The 23906-nt window shown below is 38.4% G+C and overlaps 1 protein-coding gene across 3 annotated transcripts in view; it reads right to left on the bottom strand.

The window, feature by feature from the left end:
* Positions 1 to 20675, bottom strand: part of alcama (activated leukocyte cell adhesion molecule a) — a 95547-nt gene extending 74872 nt beyond the window's left edge. The window contains exon 1 of one of the 3 annotated variants that reach the window (XM_067433879.1): positions 20630 to 20675. In XM_067433879.1, coding sequence (XP_067289980.1) covers positions 20630 to 20654 — 25 coding nt within the window. In that variant the 5' untranslated portion in view covers positions 20655 to 20675. Of the gene's footprint in view, positions 1 to 14316; positions 14682 to 20629 lie in introns of those variants that run through there. The other 2 variants (XM_067433877.1, XM_067433878.1) reach the window with 2 other exon arrangements.
* Positions 20676 to 23906: the final 3231 nt, after the last annotated feature.

Genomic DNA, 23906 nt, shown 5'->3' with positions numbered 1-23906 from the left:
GATTGTGAGATTTCCTCCGTGAAAATGTGCACCACAGAGAGCAAGATTTCAATTTTAACCATTGATCCCTAACACCTCCGTCCCTAGGAAGGCTGAATAAAGTGGACCTACAATCCGGATCCCAATGCTCAGAGCACGTGAGATCTGAACGGAGTGATTTTTGCCACCTAATTGGGCTTGAGCGGATAAATAGACATACTTGTTTGTCAAAATGACCATGTCTTTGCAAGTAAACAGCCATTTAAGTGAGCTTTAACAGTTGAGAGTAAACGCACAAGTATATTGGATCCGTGCAGTCGGTCTTAAAGTGACAGCGTCCCAATGTATCTGCTCTCATTAATGCTAATCAAACAACAACAACAACAAAATCTCTCACTGCTCTTGACTGAATCACTTCATCTATTTTCCTTTTCTAGGAAAAAGTTTTTCTATTGTAGCTTTCATTTCTTTGCTCTTTCTTTATAACAGTTTACTTTTCTGCATCTATACTATATATATATATATATATATATATATATATATATATATATATATATATATATATATATATATATATATCTATACTATATATCTATACTATATATATATATATATATATATATATATATATATATATATATATATATATAACTCAAACACTATACATATATTGTACAATAAACAAGTTAATATGTAAAAGCAATATCTCATTGACTCAAAATCGTACTGTTGGTTGAAATAGCAATTTCAATAATATGAAAAATAAAACATATACTCAGCAATGTAATTTGAATCACATCTGACTGTAACTGTTAGCTGGAAAACAGTGTTGGGATGTTTAGCAGATGTGAGGGGATAGATGCACTGCTTCCCAGGATGGTGCAGCGACTGATGCTGTAGATAAAAAGGATCAGTTGTAGCACTGAGCCGTTGGCTGCATCGGCCCATCTGGGGTGAGTTCATGAAAAGGATCAGACATGCTCCAAAGCTTTAAAGAGATATGTTACGTTACCCTTCCCCACGCCTGAGTTAGCAATGTGCAAAAAAACACGAGAAATTATATTGAAAGTTCTACTGCTATTGCTTGGACTGAATAAAACAGACTTTGAACCAACTGAAAAAGTCTGATGACCACCGATGCGTCAGTTTGTCTGAGCTGGTAGACCAAAAGGCATCTTTCTCCATTGACTGCCATTCAGCAGCCATGCGTTTTGATGCAATCATTTATTTTCTGCAAAAACAAACATTACCATGCAGTGCCTGAGCTATGAAAGTCACAACTCTAAGACTAACAGCGTTCTTGTGGTGACCTCAGCCAGTCAGTTGCGTAACTGAGATAAATGGGTATGCTACAATTACTAAAACCTGACGACAACACCATTATGCTTTTTTGGTTTCTAACCAAACTAAACATGTGAACTCACTGAGTATCAGACAGAAATAGAAAGGTGAAATTCAGCCCACCTATTCTTAGCTTTGTGTTAGTGTGAGGAACCTTGTTTTTCGTGGGTCAATTTCATTAAATGACAATGTGGTCATGAGACCACTGCATGGGCCTGAATCAAACAAATACTTTAGCTTGTGTCTCCTATATATAGAACAGCAGAAGATTAGTGCACTGCCCAGAGAAAAATACATTGCTTCTTATCTCCAAGGAACACATTCTTTTCTGAAAGTGTGTGTGCAGCCCCAACGAGAAGGATGGAGTGAGATGAGGAGCAAGAAAAGGAATTAAAACTCTTCACCTGCAAATCGTCCACCTAAGACGCTGGGAACACCAAAGGCACAGGCTTTTAGCTTAAATACCTTTAGCAAGAGATCTACGATAACCACTTAAAAACCTCCCAAGAATGGTGTTATCTACGACTGCTGTGAATGTATTCACAGGTACTTCCAAATAAGGATGTAAAAAAGAAGTGGAAGTTGGTCAGCTTGTGGTTAAATTTAGTGTGCTATCACCCCAAGCTTTCAGCGTGGATGCTAGCAGACAGCCACAGAGTTCCTCTCAGATATATTATGGCCTCGCGTCACTGAAATGGCACTTCAGAAGATGGAGTAGACTCCTTAGAGTGCATTGGATGTGCTGGTTATAAGCAGCAGAGTTATTTATGTTTATACATTTATGAATAAATCCCAAATAATAAACTGTAGTTGTAAGAACAGCTGTCGCATATGTTAAAAATCTGATATTAGGACCAGCTGAAAATATACAGTGCTTGATTATTGTAAAAACTGACAGCAATCTTTTCTCTTCCCTAGTGAATAAATGCTAACACTTAACTTAAGGCCCTTATGTATAATGCATTACAAAAGTATTCATACATTTATAATGCATTATATCTTTTCATAAATAACATTTCTAAAATAGGTTTTTCTAAAGGCGTGTTGAATGATTAGATAAATATTATATGTATATTATAAATATATATATATTATATTATATTATAACTGTGGTTAGTTATTCATGAGACCATACAATACATTATAATGTCCATTATACTTAAGCTAAGTAAAGTGTTACAGAATAAAATAAAATACTTTTCATACTAAGTATACAAATGCATTAACATATTTACAGAAAAAGTCGCTTGAGTACTCTCTCTTACTATTGCACAATGCTTAATATTAATAAGCCTATTACACCTGTTGGAAATAGATGTGTAGGAATGAGGATAAAAAATAATAATAATAATTTTAAATCACAAATCTCAAAAGTACAGTAAAAGGAAATCCCGCACACTATCGATACTTCCAGAAGATCAAAAACTTTTTATTAGCAACGTTTCGGCATACACAGGTTGTATATACCTGATGGAGGTCATGAGACCGAAACGTTGCTAACAAAAAGTTTTTCATATCTTCTGCAAGTATCGATAGTGTGCGGGATTTCCTTTAACTTTTAATATTATGCCTAACATGTTTTTAATATCACTATCAGTAATTATCTCTGTATAATAACAGTCTTTAATTGCAAGACATTTAATATTACATAAATGTAAATATTTTTATTTAGAATACATTTTAGCATATATATTTTTCACTAGGGTTCCTTTTTCTTGCACAATGACGTTTAGCTCACATAATGACTAATACACTTTGAACAGAATAGTTAGCCCTGCTATTAAACGCAGCCATTTATACGGTAAAAACCATGCATGGCTACAACCCATTTCTTTTGAGGTTAATGTTGGATGTGCGATTGCCTCTTTACTGTGAGCAAAATCACAGGACAGGTCAATGGCATTATTAGCATAGCAAAGTGGAGGCCATGTGGTGACAAAATGGCAGACCACCGGTACATAGAAACCTACAGGGGTCTTTGAGATATACAATTCAGGTCATTTTCTCAATGGCTTTTCCTTCTCAGACCTGATATACTCAGCACAGAAAAGTTTCTCCATGTACATCTATGAAACTTTTAACATATATTCAATGCTATCAGCATAGCAAATTGAAGTGAATTGGCAGACTATCGCTGTAGCGAATCTGCAGGGGTCTTTCAGATATACAGCTCAAGCCATTTTCTTTTCTGATGGATATAATGAGCACAGACTCCTAAGACTTGATATTCAGCATTGCACGCTCTTGGTTTTCCTCCTACAAGACTTTTAACATAGGGCCCATTGTACTTGACCCTTCTGGATGGTAAATAAATCAATTTGTGCTGAATGCAGAAAGTGCTGTCACACGAGATGAATAAAGAAACAAGGGGTTTTGAGGAGAGAGGGGGAGGGAGGGAGGGAGCAAAAAGGGCAAACACCCAGAGGTGGGATTTATTGAATAAATAAAGAGACTAAACTTTCCCTCAAAAGAAAACTGAGAGTGGAAGGATGAAGCATCGCTAGGGAAGACTGTTGCTATATCCTGCTCTCTGCGGTATTCTCATCATAAAAGCGGCAGCAAATCAGTGCAGATAGTGTAAAAAAAAACCCCTAAAACATTAAATTTGCATGTGAAAAGAGAGATAAAGACCCGATCATGAAGACAGGAATTTTGGGAGGCGTCACAACAGCCCCTCAGGCCACCGATCTCGATGTGCCGAAACAAGCTCATGAAGGGCTAAAAAAAACCAACAACAAACAGGCTTCTTTTCCACACAATGTGAACCAAAGCAGCTTTGCGCCGGTTGTGTGTACATAATCAACCATTTACCTCGACTCCAACTTTCAACCTTTTAAAATCGCATTAGAACGGTGCTTGCTGAAACAACACGGCGCTCCGAGGGAGCTCCTCCAGCCCGCGAGAGCTGGAACTAATTTATCGCATGAGAGGATGCTTCTTCCCCTGCCTCTCGGGAGTGGAGCGGGTCGGCTGCCTGCCCTAATCATTTTCACCATGAGGTTTACTGAATGTTTAACCTGTCAAAAATCCGGTGCTATCCGACTATGGCATGTAAAGTCATGCGGCAAAGCTGTTTTGGAAATTTGAAAAGGGAATAATAAATCAAGTCGCAATTGATTCTATATGCCATGCATCTTTGGGAACCCTTTTGTTTAATGATATTCCTATGCCTTATTTTATTGGGCAACATGGCCTTGCATTTGAACTTCTTTTCTGACATTTGGGTTCAAGGTTTTTTTATTGTACGCTCATCCAACCGCAGCTTCATTCATTCATCCTCCCTTTCACTCCCACCAGTAAACCTTTTTAATCGCATAACCAGTGTAATTTATAACTTAGGTGCATACAGACAACAATTCAGAGCCTTTGAGCTTGATTTAGTGGGAGGTGCTAAAACGGGAAGTGAACATGAGGGAGGAGGCCAGTAAATTATTAGTGGAAATAACATTTTTGAACCTTTTTCATTAGAGCTATGTACTCAGATAAATCCATAGTAAAGATGACATATTGACCGAATGACTCTTCTGCAGTGGAAACTCTACTATGCATGGCTCCTTTCTGTAGGAGTTTTTTCCCCCCCAATTCAAACAGGGTTGCGTTTTTCCTTCCACTGCACTTTAAAGTTGCCTGCCACCGCTAGGGTTTTTGTAGCCTGACAAGCCAGACCCACATCAAGATGTTTGGTCTGGAAGCTCACCATAGACAGCTCAATCCGAGGGGCGGGATAAACGGTTGTCTTTCAAACTCCCTCTGCACGCGATAGGATAGCGCTACACCAACCAGAGCAATGAAGGTGAAACAGAGCTTGTTGATAGATTAAACATTCGCCGTATCCGGTCGGCTAAACTCCGAACACATCTTCCCTTTTTAAGAATGACTTCAGTGCCGCTCTTTGTTCTTTTCTCAGAGAAAAGCTTAACTCCAAGTCTTCCAGAGTCGCGGTCAAAGCTGATTCGAAAGACCGCCGCCGTTCGCCAGTTTCTGTGTTTACTAGAAGCACGCAAACGCAACTCGGCCGTCGTCATCATGGCCCCGCACACCGACTCTATACACGACGTGATTGGCCCGTCCAGATTGTGAGGAATACAGCTCAGAAGGGTATTGAGAGTTCCTAGACGACACTTGCGGGCAGATTAAATTTGCTGCCGCTAGGGTGCGTCTAGAGTTCTAGGCTAGGATTTTTGATCATTTTTATAAAAAATGTAGCCTGAGAAAACCCAGACAACTACCGGCAAATTTAGATTTGCTCTGTAAGTAGTTTGGCAAAGAGCGCATTCAAACCCATTTCTAATCTGTCAAACTCGAGGCACCAATCAGAAACGTTGGGGCTGGCTTTACACGATAACTGCCGTGGAACATCACTTATTCGAATAAGCTATCGTGTCTGTTTTAAGCGATTTAAACTTTTCCTTTTCGTCAAAACCCGAGCAAAGAACAACACTCGAAGCCTTCATATCTATCAAAGTGGTTATCGCTGTCTTACCGACTGGATTCGGCAAAAGTCTGATATACCAGCTTGCAATTTACCACCTTTAGTGGCTAAACGAATGGGAGTCACACACCGGACGCAAAGCTCAGCGCCGGTGATAAGCTCATTATATACGCACAAGCTCAATTTAATATCAACTTCTGACAGAAAAGCAACATGATGGGTGTATCTTGTAGCACAGGGTGAAATCAGTATGTACATTGACGATTTATGGGAAATATTCTATAAATTTAATATAAAACCTTGAAATGGTGCTTTGTGGCACGGCAGGATTTTGAAAAACTTCCTGAGTCGCCGCAGGCAGGCGCCCGAATGCCGCCGCCGGTGTGCGTACACTCATTGAAAATAATGTGTTCTAATTTTAAAGACGTGGCACGGCACTGAGCTTCGTGTCCGGTGTGCGACCCCCTTTAGCGAGAGCCCTCTGCATGCGTCGCTCTGATTGGTTTTAGGGCTATCCAATAGCGCCCAAAGGTATTTGAGCAACGTCCGTTGGTGACGCCCCTTTGGAAATGGTTTGCCTATGAAGCTTTGCCAGACCATAACTCAGTTACTACACAGAATGGTCTGGTTTTAACCACGTTAATAAAAATGTCAAGGCCCCCAGAATATTTTGTTGTATGAATATATAAACATGAAATATCAAAAGAAAGAACAAACCCTGTGATTCTAGCTGCATTCTTTTTAAACACTAGAATATGGGTAAGTTTCATTAAAAAAAGCAACATTTTGAGCAAAAAGCTCAGAAAATCATCAAAGACTATGTCTGGATCAGATTCAGAATGATGATCAAAACACAGATGGAGTAGATCAGGTTCTTCAACAGCCCTAATGCTTGCACATTCATATAGCTTGTCCTGAGTTGACATTTCATTCAGTATAATTAGGCCATTTTGATTTATGTGCTATTAAATATTGATGGTTGCATTTCTTTATATGCATATGATTCGGTTTGATATTGCTTGTTTCTGCAACTTCATCGCATGTGCTCTGATCCAGTACTCTTTCAGAAGATGTGTCATAGTGCCCCTTATATAAATACAATTAACAATTCTTTCATTTACTCATTTTTTTAATTTACTCATTTTAATTTACTCATGTCATTCCAAAAGTGTATGAGTTTCTTTTTTCTGTGAATCACAAAACCAGAAGCGTTATACTACCAGAAGCGAAAGACATGAGGGTGAGTAAATGATACCAGAAGTTTTGGGTGGACTATCCCTTTAAGAAACTCCCTTGACCACAGGTAAAGTAAAACCTTGTTTTTTTTCACACCATGTGTGAGTTCATATGTCACCCTGTCTCACCCTGGAATTACAGAAAGAAAACTGTGGCAAGTGGCAAGTTTTAAGTCTGTGGCTCCACCGGCCTCGCTCCATTCCCAAAGCTCTCAGGCCTGCTTGCCATGAGGACTTTACTAAATTCTAACTCATAGAAATTCAACACAGGTGATGTATTCTAGGAAATTATTTTAGTTCATTTATTAAGTATGACACACACACACACACACACACACACACACACACACACACACACACACACACACACACACACACAAGAATGCTGCATTAGGATTGGGATCCTGTGGCGGTGAGTCCCAAACCTCACAGAAGCGTGCGGTTTTACCTTTGCTGCGAGTGGGAGTATGTTTTTATTTTTTAGTATCAGTTTATTTTGTACGTTATGTTTTTTAGTATCACTTATTTTCTTTTTGCTATTAGCAAAATTAATTATCTAGGCTAATATAAACACCTGTGTATCATCGTATTTATATTTCCTATTTTTTTGTTATTAATTTCTTTTGTATATATTAATTTGTAACTAAATATTGTCCCTTGTTAGGTTACCAGAGTTACCAATTTTTATTATTAATTGTGTGTGTGTGTGTGTGTGTGTTTGAGTCTGTTTTTGTGCACAATTAACAGTTGATAGAGTATCATAAGGCGAATAAAAAGCTGGCCTAATATTGTGTCATTTGTGGTGCTAGCATTACTTAATCTAATTGTCAGTTTAATTAAACACAATAGTTTTTATGTTATTCTGAATGCTTAGCAAAGCCCTACTGTTGGTGTAATTTGATTAATCTCTACAAAATGTAACAGAATGTTTGCGGGTGGGGCGGCAGTAATTATGCAAACATTGCGGACACGGGCTGGAGTGGAACACACACGTTGCGGTAGCGGGCCATAATGGTCAGAAATTCAGCGAGAAAATAGTCCAGTGCAGGTCTCTAACACACACACACACACACACACACACACACACATTGCATTTTCTATCTCCTGCCCGTCTCACAGAACTTTTAGATTTAAAAAAAAAACATCACTGCGTAATTTATAAGCTGTTTTCCTCATGGGGAAACAAATGTCCCCACAAGGACAAGGATTTTGGATACTGCCATCTTTGTAGGGACATTTTATCCTCATAATTACCAGGCCACACACACACACACACACACACACACACACACACACACACACACACTAATACATTACTCACCCTCATGTTGTTCTAATTCTACATTACTTTCTTCTGAGAAACATAAAGGAAGGCATTTTGAAAAAAATGTTGTCCATATAAAGAAAGTCTAGGGTAATAAAATTATTTAATTTGGGGGTGAACTATCCCTTTAACTTGAAAGCAAAGTTTAAAAGTTATGTGAATTTCCATTCATTTTAATTCCACTTTCTTAAATTCTAATACAAAGTGTAATTGGAATGTATAAGGCATGCGTAATTCAAGCCTAAATGCTCGAATCTGAAAAAGAAATGCTTTCAAACTAATAGGCGCATTGTGAACCTGCTAAAAGAGCAATTAAAGCTCTTTCAGACCATTTCTTGCACCCGCATTGTTTGGTCTGAATGTCTCTGAATAGGGCCTCCACCCGTCAAGATCACGGTTCACCCCACATTACCTTTAATAGATTTAACCAGCATCAGTGCTTCCTCATTCACCCTGACAGCTCTGGGAGATCCCGTCCCTAACACATGGAGCTCATGGGCACTCTAACCTTCTTTCCATCCGCCTCTCTCACTCTATCCGGAACAGATTTAAAAGAGGGGAAAAAAAGAAAAAAAACTTTGCCTTCCTCTGTCATGCCCTTTTGGGTTCAAAGCATCACTTAAAGAGGTGAGAGTGGCAGGCAAGAACGTCTCCTCACACATGGAGAAATGCAATCTGCACATCATAGACAGCATCAAAGCGACAGACCCAGAATGGGAATCCGGTTATCGTGCGTCTCCATGGCTGCTAGAAAGGTTGTGTGGCTTTGAATGTCAGCCTGAATTGAAGCGCTCAAAGCCTCAGATGGATATTTGACAGAATGTGATTTGGTGGGAGGGAGACGGGCTAAGGGCCGCTACAACTCGCAACCTTTTGTAGATGGATCTAAATGCCAGGACAAACATTTGACATTGAAGAAATAATATCCGCCAGACCACCATTAACCACTACACGTGAACGAGCAGTCTGATGTATGTAAATCCTTTTCTGGGGGGCATTATTGACCTCAAAAACGTATGGCTTAAAATCTCGGATCAAAACGTGCCATGTGCGCAAACACTAAACGCACTCAAATTGGCTCTACACCGTGATCTCTGAACTGATCGATAAGACAACCCCGAAGAAAGGGTGACTTATGACTCTTGCGCTATAAGCAAACTTATAAATAACACTCCAACTGCCACATAATTGCTGCTAAAACTATATTGAACAGCTCAGGGTGGCCTCACCGTGGAACGACTAACCGTATTCTTGAGTTACCGCCAAAGAGCGCATGTTAAAAAAAACAGTGTAGAAATAATTGGATGCTTGTATAATCGATAGCCACGTCTAGAACCTTTCATTGACTGCCATGTCAATATATTTATACTACCGGCCCATAAATGAGCAAGAGTGGCCCAAAAGAGTCAGTTATGGCTCCTTAAACCATCCTATTAAACTCAAGGAAAAAAACTCAAAAGACAAGAAGATCTGTTTGCCAATGTCCACCCACTCAGGCCACCAGACGCTTAAGTCTGCAAGAATCATTAATATTAAATGCAGATAAATGAGCCCGGTCGGCATGTTTAATCAGCTTTCCGTATTCTGATTGAAAGAAAAGCATTGTATCTGTGAGACAACCGGTGAGTTGAACACCCATAGTCAGTTCTATGACGTATATTGGTATGAAAACACACATCCTTGAAAAGCAAGGCAGCCACCAGGAGAACTTGAATTAAATGCACTTGCATATTTGTAGCAGATAGGAATGCTGCTGTGAAAATTATGCTGTGCACAGCGCGCAAAAGTTGGCGCTCACATTTAAAGCTTATCTCAAACGCTTCACTCTTGTGTCTCCCTGCTGTGCATCACTACATATGCATAACAATATTAAAGACAGAGAACAATATTCCCTTGATGCGGCACTTAAGACCACCAACTGGCTTTTATCAACAAGCAAGGGGTTTTAACAGTCCGTCAGACTGCGTACACAAACCTAATGTAAGTATTCTCTTTGATTATGTGGCAAAAAGGAGGGGTGTGGGACCAGATGAGTAGATAAGACTGGGTGAAGTCTCAGGAGGCCATTTTGGGCGGTGCAGACAGCAGGTCTTCCCTCTTAGCAATGCTCCGATTAATCCATTAGTAAATGGGGATGGACAAGAAAGACCCCCTATGAGGGAGGGATAATGTATGTGTGTGCATGTGTTTATGGGACAGCAGATGCTTGGTCCGACACATGGCTTGAGTAATTTACTGTAAAAGCCTGTGATGGAGCATACATGTGAGTGGTCGGGAGGGGATTTAAATATGAATAAATGATGAAATAATGGCCTCAGCACTTCAACCCATTTAAATGGTTGGTCAAAAGCACATTTTGAAACCTCAACTGTCTGTTTCCTCCGAACCTAAATCCAATAATTTCAGCATAATACCCACAATCATCTTAGCACATAAAACACTGTTCACTTAGCCTATGCTCTGTTTTTTCTCTCTCCTCTTTTAATTATTTGAGATGAACAAAGCCCTAAAGCTGTAAAATTAGCTTTTACCATATGCTCCCATTGGTTCTTCCTGAAAGCGGTTCCATAGTTAGGCTTAAGCTAAATGAATATGCAAATATGAATGCAACTCTTTTCACTACATGTGTTTTCCAGTTTCATATCTAAGTGGAACTGATGTTAATAAGCTCACGCCCTTGCCTGACAATAAACAAAGACAAAATATTCCCCCATCAGGCCACGGTGCCATGAATCTTTCGCTTGAATGCTTAAATGATCAGATGTGGGATTTCCTGGTGTAGATGCGGTTAAGTGTCAGCCTTAATGTAATTAGGTTTTTCCATCTCGCGCTAAACAAAGGCCTGTGTTTGAGTTCAGAGGGAGTTTCAGTTCCTCCTCATAGACAAACGTCATTCAGTGTGACATCACTGATGTGTAAACCTAGAAGTAATCCTGTGACCTAACAGGACATTTGTGCATTTTACAAATTAATGTTAAACAAACCCCTTATGTTTATTAAAATGTGATGAGTTATGATGAGAATTAAACATTTTCATGCTTGCTACTAAATCCAGTCCACACACAGTCCTAGCCCTTTAATCATATAGCTTTCAGAATGAGGAAAAATTCTTCTTAATTAGAATAAGGAAATGTTTCGTCAGCCGAGTCATTTAATGATTGACAAATTAAATGTACTCAGTAGGCTGCACAGAACAGGTTTATGCTATAAAAAAAATACATCTAAAGCACATGATTCAACCACTGAGCTCGCATAGACCGCAGAGGTGCTTTCCTTTACCTGTTTGCATACAGGTGATCTGTCTCCTGCTGACAGCACTTCAGAGAAACTGACCTTTCCAACACACAACCAAAAAGAGCCAGAGGGTCACAACAGCAAAACCCCCCCTTTTTTTTCCAAAGACCTCTTTGAAACTGCCTACTTAGCTTAAAGCAATGTCTGTGTGTGTGTGTGTGAGTGTGTGTGTGTGGGGGGGGGGGGGGGGGGGGGCAGACATATACTAACATGCCTAACATCTCAGGATAAATCTTGAGATGTCATGTTCTGTCACTGAGGAAATACACTAGGAAACATTGAGGGAAGGAGCGTAAGCCACACCCATCGCAACGCATGTCATAGGATACCAAAACAATAGCCTGAACACACTGTTGAATTCCCATTGCCTTCAACAACATATTCTGTGTCACACGGTAAAACAAAATGAAGTAAACAGGCTAACAAACAAAATGTTACTTTGGAAAATGTCATATGATGTCAAAGTCATTTTCCTGTTGTGTGACGGAGCTTCCTTAATTTTATACTGAACAAAACTCAGATAACTCCTTTACCCCGGTTAACTCATTTTCCTATGAGCTTTTATAGTGGGGTTTTTCCATTTACAAGTAAAATAAAGCTTTTGATAAACATAACTAAACAACATTTTGATGTTTTGTTCTACACTGCGCACTCATGCTCCAAACGGTCTTAGTCACTTATAAAAAAACATAACACATTTTTAGAATCTCCTTCATGTGTTGTGTGTTTTCGGTATGGGTGTGTGTAATAATGATCATCATCTTTCAATTAATGTGAGGTCTTGCCATTAATTAGCAAATTTATACATGTACAGTACTATGTACATTTATGACATCTACCCATTAGAGCCAATGTATGTACCATGAACTATTTTGAAATTAAATAAATAAATACTTATCGACAGACAGACAGACAGACAGACAGACAGACAGACAGACAGACAGACAGACAGATAGATAGATAGATAGATAGATAGATAGATAGATAGATAGATAGATAGATAGATAGATAGATAGATAGATAGATAGAGCATCTTTAGTGGGCTATTATTCAAGAGCAACATTTCAGAAAGAATAATGATTCAATACAATAGCAGCCGCCACAAAGTTATGATCACTTTAACGCCTTTTCATTGATTCTTTTATGGAAATGAATAAAGACATATACATGTCAGAACATTTTTGATGAGCAAATAAGCTTGTGACAAAACCATACACCAGTCAAATGACTGAATTGCCCCACCTCCGCAACCTCTCTTGAGCAAGCAGCCTCCTCCTCCTCCCTCCCTCCCTCTCTCTCTCTCCCTCTCTCTCTCACACAAACACACACACACACACACACACACACACAGCGCACGCACAGAAGATTCACAAGCCGGGCAGCGATGTTCGCGCGCATCTCTTGTAATAATTTGAGCACGCTGGACAACTGCCATGCACGAACCCACAATAATGCAGTCGCTTATTAAAAGGATAGTGTATGTCAAAATTAAAATTCTGTATCATAATCAAAATACGTATGACTTTTTAATTTGCAAAAACAAAATCAAAGGAAGAATGTATAGGCTACTGCGATTTGTTCCCTATGCGACTGGAATTATTGGGTGCAAAAACATGAAGCAAAATCACCACAAAAGTAGCCTAATAAAAACATCATATCTAGTCCTCTGTCGACATACAATAGCTTTTTATGATAATATCGTATTATAGATATTTTCAATGAATCAGACAGGTGATCCAATTCACAACCCCATCTGAATGATTCGTTCATCAATCAAACCGATCCAGTTCTCACTCGACTCGCTGATCCGATGACAACAGTTGCTTTCGGTTTGTTCCTCACAGAAACCTATTTATAACTTGGAATATTGCACACTGTGGACTAGTTCGAGGGCATAAAAGGGATAGTTCACCCAAAAATCTATATTCTGTCATCATGAATGTCTTTCTTCTGTTGAATACAGGTGCATATACATGTACGGTTTGGAACAAGGTTTGAGGTGGAGTAAATAACTGATAGAATTTTTGGGTGAATTCCCGTTAAGTCATTTCTGACGCTTCGGTTAAATCGGGCGGCACTGTCAATCCATGGAAATGACCGACCAGGATATTTTTGGGAAATTCTCACGGGTGAAATTCATTTTAAGGTGAATTGTTCCTTTAAGGTTCGTGTTTAGTTTCTGTTTGAGACTGACGCATATGCTGGGGATTTCAGAAACACGCGCATGTGTGATGTCACTGCATGTTTCTGCGTGTGATGCAGAAACATAAACACGTCGTATCAAAAGCATTGCCTCGCATTTCCCAACTAAAAGTTTAAACACTTCATAATCACTGTTCTGTGCTGAGAATCCCTGTAGTTTGGACGCTTTAGCACAGTCTACTGCTGGTGATAAAATAAAAAAAAGAATGAATGTGAATGTCCGAGGCGCGCACAGATGGCTTAATCTTCTTCAGGTGGAGAGCTGACCCCTTGTTCATAACGTGGGAGAAATGAAAAGTGTAACATATGACCTGGCAATGATTACCAACGAGGCAACGGCTATCTATAAACACTTGTTGATGTTGATGTAAGGAAGTACAAAAAAAGTCGAATGCTCACAATAGGAACGAACATGATCATCAAAATTCTTGGATTACGGCAGCGATGTTACATGGAAAGAACAAGATATTATAGTTGTTGTTTTATTCATGAGAAATTAACTGACATACCTGGAGGAAACACAGCGACTGCTATGAAGGCACCAAAAAGGCAGATAACCGATTGCATCCTTAAAGAAAACCCCGGCTCTCCTCTATACAGTCCGATGAGAATCTCAGAGATAGCCTACGCGCGTCTGAAGTTGTTGGATAGTAACGAGAGAAGTCACTGGTTGAGTGCGTTGAAAGGATCAGGCGGGTTGCTCTATGCGGAGCGCGCAGGTGAAGTCTGGAGTCTGGACGAGCAGTGGAGATTCAGTGCAAATTCACACTGGAGAGTTGAGCGCAAAGCCCCGCCCCTGTCCCGCCTCCAGCGACACGCCCTCTTCTTAGGGTGAAACCCGTCGCTGTGGTAACGTTTGACCCGCTGCTGTTTAATCAGTAGCGTTGGAAAGTCCGAATCATTCTAGTAAATCAGAAAAAAAAAAAAAAAAAATCTAGTAAATCAGTTTTAGAAAGTCATAAAAAAAACTGCAATTTGTCACAAACATGTCAGGTTATCATGTGCATGTATCAGGTTATCATCACAGACATCATTATTTTCAGAGGTGGGTAGATAGCCACACTTGAGAAGTAAGTTACTTGAAAAAAATGTGATTAGTTGATTTAATAATCAAGGTAACCTGTTCCCTTAAAATTATTAAAGGTACAATATGTAAGATTGTTGGATTACAATATACAAAAACCACTGGAATTATATATTTAGTTGACTCGTGTAGGGCTATTTTATCCCAAATGTTTTCACAAATGTTTAAATTCAGAGAAATAAGCTATTTTAACCAGGACACAGAACAATGTCTGTGTGTGACCAAGGTTATTCTCGTTAACAAAACCTGAAACTGAGACTATTAGTCAAAAAAACATTTTTGTCAACTGAAATAAAAAAAAAAATCATCATAGCTTAATTGAAAAACAAAAAAAAACTAACAACAGTTACTGAAAACCTAACAGCAATAAAATAATAATTAGCAAATATGAATTTTCATAATAATAATAATTAATAATCTCTTTACTGTGGTGGAAAATCTGTTAAGGAGAATGTCTTTTTATGCCGTTATGCGCGTGAAGTGATCTAAAGTGATGTGCTGTGACACGCTGAGTTACAACATTAGACCATTTTTATTATTATTAAGATGTCTGCATAAGAGTTAACTCTAATCTGTGCAAACATTAAACTATGCTGAAATTAAAAATAATTATTTGTTCTGTTAACTCTATTATAATTAATAAAACTGAAACTAAATATATAAAAAGTAAATAGAAATGTGTTCACACAAAAAAAACTTTACTAAAACTAGCAAAACTAACTAAAACTTAACTGAAATAGCACAATTTAAATGTATAATAAAATAAAACCTATTTTAAAAATGCAAACCGATAATAACCTTGTGACCCCTAAAAAGATGGTCTGCTGGGATGGTTGGAGAACACTTTTGTCGGTGTTCACTCATAGGCCAAGAGACATGGCGAAGCACAATGTCCCTGTGGCAGTTCGGCAGCTCCCTGGACTGAGCCAGAAGGAGCCAATCTTCCAGATAATTCAGTATACGGACACCCTGGAGCCTCAGCGGGGCCAGCGCAGCGTCCATACACTTTGTAAATGTTCTTGGCGCTAGAGTAAGACCAAAGGGGTAGGGCTGCACGATAAATCACAATAAAATCATTTTGGCACAGGCTGCGATAATTGCATGCACAGCTTCTTAGAGCAGCACGGCTGTGATAAGTAGTAAACGCTGCCCCGCAAGCCAGAGGGCGCTCTCACGCAGGGTACTCCAAGTATATCCCGCAGAAGTACAATAGCTCACATCATTCACGGAAATCGCTATAGCTATGAACATCATACTATCGGTGAGCTGAATAAACATATTAAAACGCTTTCATTAAACATGACTAAATGCTTCTCATGTTTGGAACGATGTTTGACTCGTGTTGCTTGTTCAAATGCATGTTATAAGCAACTCAAACTCGCAGTGCTTTTAGATGGAACAGCATTTACTACTGATTACAGAGCCGTCCTACACTGACAAACTGCACATAAAAGATAATCGCAGCCTTTGCGATTTGATAATCACGATAAGCCAAATCGCGATAAGAATTTTTTCATGTAAAATGCGATATATTGTGCAGCCCTACAAAGGGGAGTACTTTGTACTGAAAGACCTTCCCCTCAAAGGCAAACCTGAGGAACTTCATGTGTCGCCGGACGACCTGAATATGAAAATAAGCATCCTTCAGGTCTATCGAAATGAATCAGTTGCCTACACGAACTTGGGCAATAATAGACTTCAGTGTAAGCATTTTGAACCACCCTCTGATTAGGGGAAAAGTTAAAACGACGCAGGTCTAGTATAGGCCACAAACCACCGTCCTTCTTCGGACGTATTTACCTTGGCATTGTTGAATAATCGAGTTCTGTAGCCTACAGCAGCGGTTCCCAAACTGGGTGCGCAGACTGACCACCGGGGCGCGCAAGAAAATGTTTGTAATGGCAGAAAAAAAATCTCTTTTTACGGATCTACCTTAGATAAAATTCACATGTCAGAGTATTATTGATAAATACAAATTTTACATTACAAGCTGCAGTAAATTATAATAAATCATATTTTCATTTCATTTTACAAGCGTCTGCGTCAAAGCCCTGCTCTTTTCATTTTAGGTCGAAAGAAAAGTGTTTTTTTTTCACTGAGCACATTCTCTGCAGTCCGAGCGATTCGCTGCAAGCTCACTCTCGCTCATATCTGAGGTAAATCATTAACACCATCACCGCTTACAGTACATGTGTTTTACTGAACTAAATACATTACAATTGGCTAAAACTAATAGGCAGGTTACTTTTCTGAACAAGAGCGCACTCGAGTCCGTGTTTCTCACACTGTTCACATGAATCGCGGCACAGTTCGGCACACACAAAATACCAGCAGTTCATCTCTTAAAGGGGCCCCACTATATTCCTGCTTGTGGAATATGGACCTCCTCCAGGATGGTGTGGTAGCTAAACTAAACATTTCATATTTGGCAGCTGTTTTAGAATTGAAATGTTAAACTACCGATAAAAAATAATCTGGCAAACTAATAAACCTTTGTTTAATTTAATGTGAAAATTAGCTATACTGTCAATGTGAGAGGACAAGAAACATTAATGAATATGTTTTCTTCATATAATGCATGAGATTAATAATCAATGTGTACATATAGTAAAAAAAAATATATTTTAAATCTTAGAAATTGTCTTAGAAAGTGATTAATAAAAACTATTCTAACTATAAATATACCCTATGTTTTGTTGAATGCTTTAGGAGGGGAAGAGACAGGGCAAAATAAGGAGTGATGGAGATGAAGAGAGAGCAGGAATTGACAAATAATTTACTGCCCACTGGCTTAGTTTTAAAGCTATTTCTCATCTTTTTTTTTGGCTTTCAAACGTCTTAAAATTCTCATATGTAGATCAGAAAATTTCTCGGGGGAGCATGCCCCTGAACTCCCCTAACTCTATACTGTATACATATTAAAACTAAAATGTTAATGTTTTCTTATATACAGAGAATATTTGTATTTAGTTATCACTATTAAAAATGTGATGTTTAACCAAAATAAGGTGGTGGGGGTGCTTGACAGGTATCAACAAAGGGGTGCGTGCTACAAAATGTTTGGGAGCCACTGGCCTACATGAAACTAACATATCATGTTCAATTGTTTTCCAATTGTTCATTGTTTCCTCCTTCATATGTAAATCTTGTTCTTGGAAAAAGACAACTGAAAAATGGGTAAATCCCAACATAACACCGACTTTCAGGTAACAGTCGGAATCATTCATATTTATGCCTTCCCAAATTTGCATATAACCAGCCGATGTTTAATGCCAGGCAGTGTTAACGTGGACCTGCACTGAGTCAACAGAAGCTCTGCGGGTATTGTGAAGGTGAGGACAATAAAGTGAAAACGACAGATCATGGATAATGTTACACTTCCAGGGTGTGCAGTGGATGTGAGCACTATTATAGCCTTCCCACAGGACAGAACAGGCATGGTTGATGTTTATTTAAAGCCAGATACAGCACCAAATTAATTCAAAGTTGTTAGCTTGCTCTGACTAGTGTTAAACTTGTTAATAAAAATATTAATAATAATAATAATAGATTTTATTTTTAATGCACTTTTCATTCCGAAGAATCTCAAAGTGCAACAAAGGGAAAAAATAACACAAAAAAATGAATAACAAGTAAAATGTATGTATTCTATCCTGTGTTTTACTTAAACATGTGCAATCTGTTTGGTACCATAGTAAATAAACTGGGCTTAGTGGGCTAAGCTAAATGCTACCAGAATGACATAGCGCGTCAGAGCGATTAGTGCACACACTGAGACGAGAGAGGTATGTATCAATTCGTCTTAGTTAAGGGAATAACATAGTTTAATATGAAAGCGGTGAAGTAACCCTTTAAGAATAATAGGCTAATGAATAACAAAATTAAAGCAATCCCCGATTTGGCGCTAATTCTAAACTGAAAGTATATGCACACACAGCTCCAGCAGCCTTATTCAGCCCCACCCTACTTCATAGTAATGTTAATAAATCTTTAATACATTAGCTCATCCATGAATATGATTTCTGCCTGAACCCTGTCAGATTTTTTTCCACCGGCTGTAGAGGTTAAAGGGGTGATGAATTGAGGAATCAACTTTCCCTTGAGCTTTTGAAATATAAAAGGTCCTTGTAATATAAGAATATCCTCTAAGTTTCAGAGCTGAAATCTTCCTTGTTAGTCAAAGAAAAGCTCTGATAGACACCAGGCTCAGCAAACTATCCTGTGCTTCATACTGACGTCAGTGCGTAACGAAACACCGCCTCTACAGAATCTACAGCGCGTCTAATCCAGTAGCCCCGCCCACCGACTCATGGAGGGCTCGTGCTAGCTGGTCAACAACAATTTCATGCTGAGGAAGATTAAGATATTGCGCTATTTCTGGTTGTGGAAGAACACAGTCGCTGCATAAGCTTCCTTCTGATCCTAATATTGGGAATGAGGGGTTGAACTTTATTTTTAATGGAGTTCCAGCTCACATGGGGAAGCATGGTGTTCACTTCAGTTCACTGCGGGATCGTTTGTAAACAAATCTCTGGTCGACGCTGGATTTGGATCCGACAGGAATGGTGCAACACACCATGTGAGTAAAACATGTTTTTATATCTAATAGCACTGCATTGTTATAGATTGTTTTGCTTATGTGCACGTGTCTAACAGAGCATACCTTTAGCACGCTGGACTCTATATTCCGTTCTTGTTCTTCTTTTCTCTCTCTCTCTCTCTCTTGAGATGACATCTGGGCGGCATGCACCGAACGTGTATGTGTGCACGCACGGTTCACGCTAATATCGTCCGATCTTGCATGCTATGTGTAATATAAAAATAACAGTCCAATCAATTGCGTGTTCATAAAAAAAAAAAAAAAACATTATGTTTGTTTGATAAAGACATTTACGAGCCCTGTGATCGATATAATCATTCTGGTTGCCAATTCTTCCTCATTCTCTCCTCTTTCATGTCACTGAGCTGACAGCTGAGCTGAAGCTCATTAAATATGCAAATCTTATCCAATCCTAGCCATGGGCGTAACTTCCAAGTCTCCAGTGCTTCATGCCCATCAGAACCCAGCATTCAGAAGAGAGCCTCAAAACAAGTGTAGAAAATAGCCTATTACTTATTAGTTTTGATGTTTTTGAATGTAAAACACACACAGACATCATAAGTTGACCTCAGAAAAAAAAATAACAAATTTAAAAAGCCAGTTCATGATACCTTTAAGACAGCAACTCCAATGATTCTGCAAAATCAAGGCATTTTCTAGCCCTATAGTTGCGAAAATTACATATTGTGCCTAAAATGAAGTAAATAAACTTCATGCAAATAATTATCGATTTTCAAGTTTCCGGTATAGCTCATTACTAATTACGGATCATACAGAAGAGTCCAGCATTATTTCTGGCATTTCATCTACAGGTAAGCCCATATCATTGCATGTCCTTTGCTTTAGCATAGGCTGTACAGCTACATTTGGATTATTAGACAGTGTAAAAATAAAGTGAACCTTCAGAGTTTTGCATTAAAGTTAGCCACTATCTGACCCGAAGAAATAAAATAGGGAAAACTCACATGTGCTCACGCTCATGACCGCTACTGAAAATCTGAACAAACAATGACCAGAAAAAAGGGGGGGAAACCTGGTAATGTGGCTACAATTAGTGCGACAATTTGTTTGGTTGTAAAATGTATTAGCCTACCTGTATGGAATGACAACAAAATTAACGTTAGGTGGATAGGCCTACCTGTGGAATCGTTCACAGACTGCATGTGCAACACTGGCAAACTTGCACATTCGTTTTGTTTTCTAACGCTCTCGGTGATTCAGTGCACGCAGGAAACTAAATTCAAACGGATTCGCGAACCAATTTTCCTACTTTTTGAACAGAATTGATTCAAAAGAGTGATTCATTTGTGTATAGGACATCGCTCAGGACAAAGAGAGAGAGAGAGAGCGTGCTTGGAAACTACGCATTTTTTATTAGAATTGTACTCGAGTTGAAGTAAAAGACCCCATATAGCTAGTCTACAAATAAACCTCAACTATGCTAAATGTATTGGAGTAAAGGTAGGCCTACTTACCACAGAAGCAAATTATGCGTAAGAGTTGTTGGTGAAGAAGTCTTTAACTTAATCTCAGTCAATTCATTACAGAAAATAAAAGTATGAACTGCTTTCATCACGCTGCATTAACGAAGCATTCCCTCAGAGACGACGAGAGATGCATCTTCTTCAACTGATAACGGTAGGCCAAGTGTCTTAATTTATTTCCATAATATTCCTTTTGTGCCACACAGTGAAAAAAGACAAGAAATGTAGGCTATTTCGTATTATAAAAAGGTTGGTTTTTAAAGTGTGTGCTTGAAATAACGCGTTTTGAATTTTCATCGATGACTTGTTCAGAAATAGCCTATATGAATTATAAGGCTATAAAAAACAGACCTAAATGTTTTTAAAGCATGTCCAATGAGGAGTGGGGAGTAGCCTAGTCTAATCTTTTATTATCATTATTATTATCCTATTTATTATCAGGCTTAGCTACATTAATTGGAAATTACAACTTTAATATCGCTACTGTGTGATGCTTTTAATCTCTGGCTATCGTCAATAGATAGATGTTCATCGATATCCAGCCCGGCTGCACGGGTGGTTATTTCGGCCCCATTCCCCAAATCCACCCTCCCCGCCCAAACCCAACAGGACTGGAGTAATGATGCTGAAAATTCAGCTTTGCCATCACAGGAATAAATTACATTTCAGAATATATTAAAAAAGAAAAAGTTATTTTAAAATGTAATAATATTTCACAATATTACAGTTGTGCTGTGGAGAGCAAAATACTTCTGTAAATTATTTCTGAAAATAATAAAAATACATGTCCTTGTGGTAGACCCTGTACAACCTTTTAAAAATATGCATAAGCAATTTATTAAACAAAGACACTTTAAATACTAGAAACCTATTTTATTTTACAAGTTTCAAAGCTCAAAAAGTACCAAATTGCAGGTATAACCATACATAGGCTATGCCTATTGGACAAATATGAATGGACAATTTTCATATCTGACTTATTGGCAGATAACTCATGAGTTTGATTTAAATCAGTTTTCCTATATAAGAAAATCTTTTAAAATGAGGCACACTGTTCAGATCTGCTCCACATCTGCACAATTGTTTTATAAATGCATCTAATCACAAACACCTCACAACTAATAAAAGTCTGTTGTCAGCAGTGTCACCCCAGTTTATTCCCCACCTTGTCAGTAGACAGAGAGGTTCTGAGGAAGAAACTGACACTCACAGTCACACTGAATTTTAAAATGAACCCAATGCAGTGACAAACCACCCTAATATCAAGTTATATTTTAATTAGTATCTGTGATATATAATACATCTTTCACTTATTCAAAAATTTGCAAAAATAACATCCAATCTTTAACCAATAACAAGAGAGAAAATGCACTTATATACCTAATGATTACTGTGTCCTATATTTTAATCCAAAATTAAGAGGTTGTCCTATCAGAACAAAGTGGTCTTGCATGGGCATTAATTCCACTAGAGTGTTGCTTTCTTTTTGAGAGAAACAAACTGGCTTATAACAGTAAAAGATTCATCTTTTGTCTTTGTCCATTCAAAGCTGTTCCATATGAATAACTCTCTGACCCTCCTAAATGAATGGCCTGAGGGGAAGACTTCAAGGTCTCTTCATGTTTAGGGTAATAACATTGATTAGCTATGTTTAATGGTCATAAGCTCTGGCTGTTTTTTCTTTTTTTCTTCTTAATATTCATTTACTGGAACTGATGAAGGGCCTTACATGACCCTCCAGGTAAGAGCATGTCAATTTCAATATAATTAGACTTTAAAAAACCTCTGAAACCAATTAACAAACTATATATTCAGAAAGCTGAGAATGTTTTTTTAGTTTATTAGTGTGTTATTATTAATAGGGCAGTTTGACAGCTGAAGCCACGATTTTGGCTTAAAATATTATGTGCATTCAAGGGGTCAAGGTTTAGCTGGCTATCATGGCCTCTGCTGGCAGATGACGTAACCATAGATATAATATACGTAGACGCCTCATAGACTGACGCTGCCTATTGAAGCGGACGTATCAGCGCGGCGCCATCTTGGATGGGTCCCCAATGCGCCGCCCCCCGCATTTATTTCTACTGAGCAAGATGTATTCTCAACTACAATGATCATAACTCCCCGAGTTTTTACCGGATTTTCACACGGTTTGGTTTGCTACAAACTGCAGAGACTTAGTTATGATAAAGGACGCTGTCACACATTGAAAAATTCTGCTTTCATGTAGAAAGACTTTGTATTACGAGCTTTAACTAAGACATGGTAGACTATGACATATTGATAAATGTATAAATGAATGAATTTTATATTTTAATAAAGAAACACGTTTGATTGTTCATTTGAATTTATTTCTCTTACACACACACAGGCATATTGATAAATGTATAAATTTATGCATCTTATATTTTAATAAAGAAACAAGTTACAAGTTTGATTTTTTTACTTGAATTTATTTCTCTCTCTCTCTCACACACACACACACACACACACACACACACACACACACACACACACACACACACACACACACACTCACTCACCTTCTGTAACACATATACATACAAGCTCCCATATATACTGTAATATACATATATATACCAGCTCAGAATTATTATTTTTTAAAGGCCTAAAGTAAACGTTATAATTCCAGGTCATTCCAGCATCTTACATTACCCTGTCAGGCTTGCAACTGGGGAGCTAAAATCCTTTAAAAAGAACTGTTTTGCACAGCTTCTTGCGTATGCTTGCACTCTGTAACTCCAGGGTAGTTAATTTTGCGATGTGGTGCAGCCTTTCTTTGTGAAATACAGACACCACAAATGACACAAGAATGAAATGATAACGATGTATAAATTGTAAAATAACCTAAATTATTGTTCAATCTTACTTGTGAAATGTAATCCCATGCGATCTGGTATCAATATTGCG

This window comes from Pseudorasbora parva, chromosome 23, assembly GCF_024679245.1.
Source record: "Pseudorasbora parva isolate DD20220531a chromosome 23, ASM2467924v1, whole genome shotgun sequence".
NCBI classification, from domain to species: domain Eukaryota; kingdom Metazoa; phylum Chordata; class Actinopteri; order Cypriniformes; family Gobionidae; genus Pseudorasbora; species Pseudorasbora parva.
The sequence above is the reverse complement of the archived record's forward strand: the minus strand, read 5'-3'. Positions and strand labels throughout refer to the sequence as shown.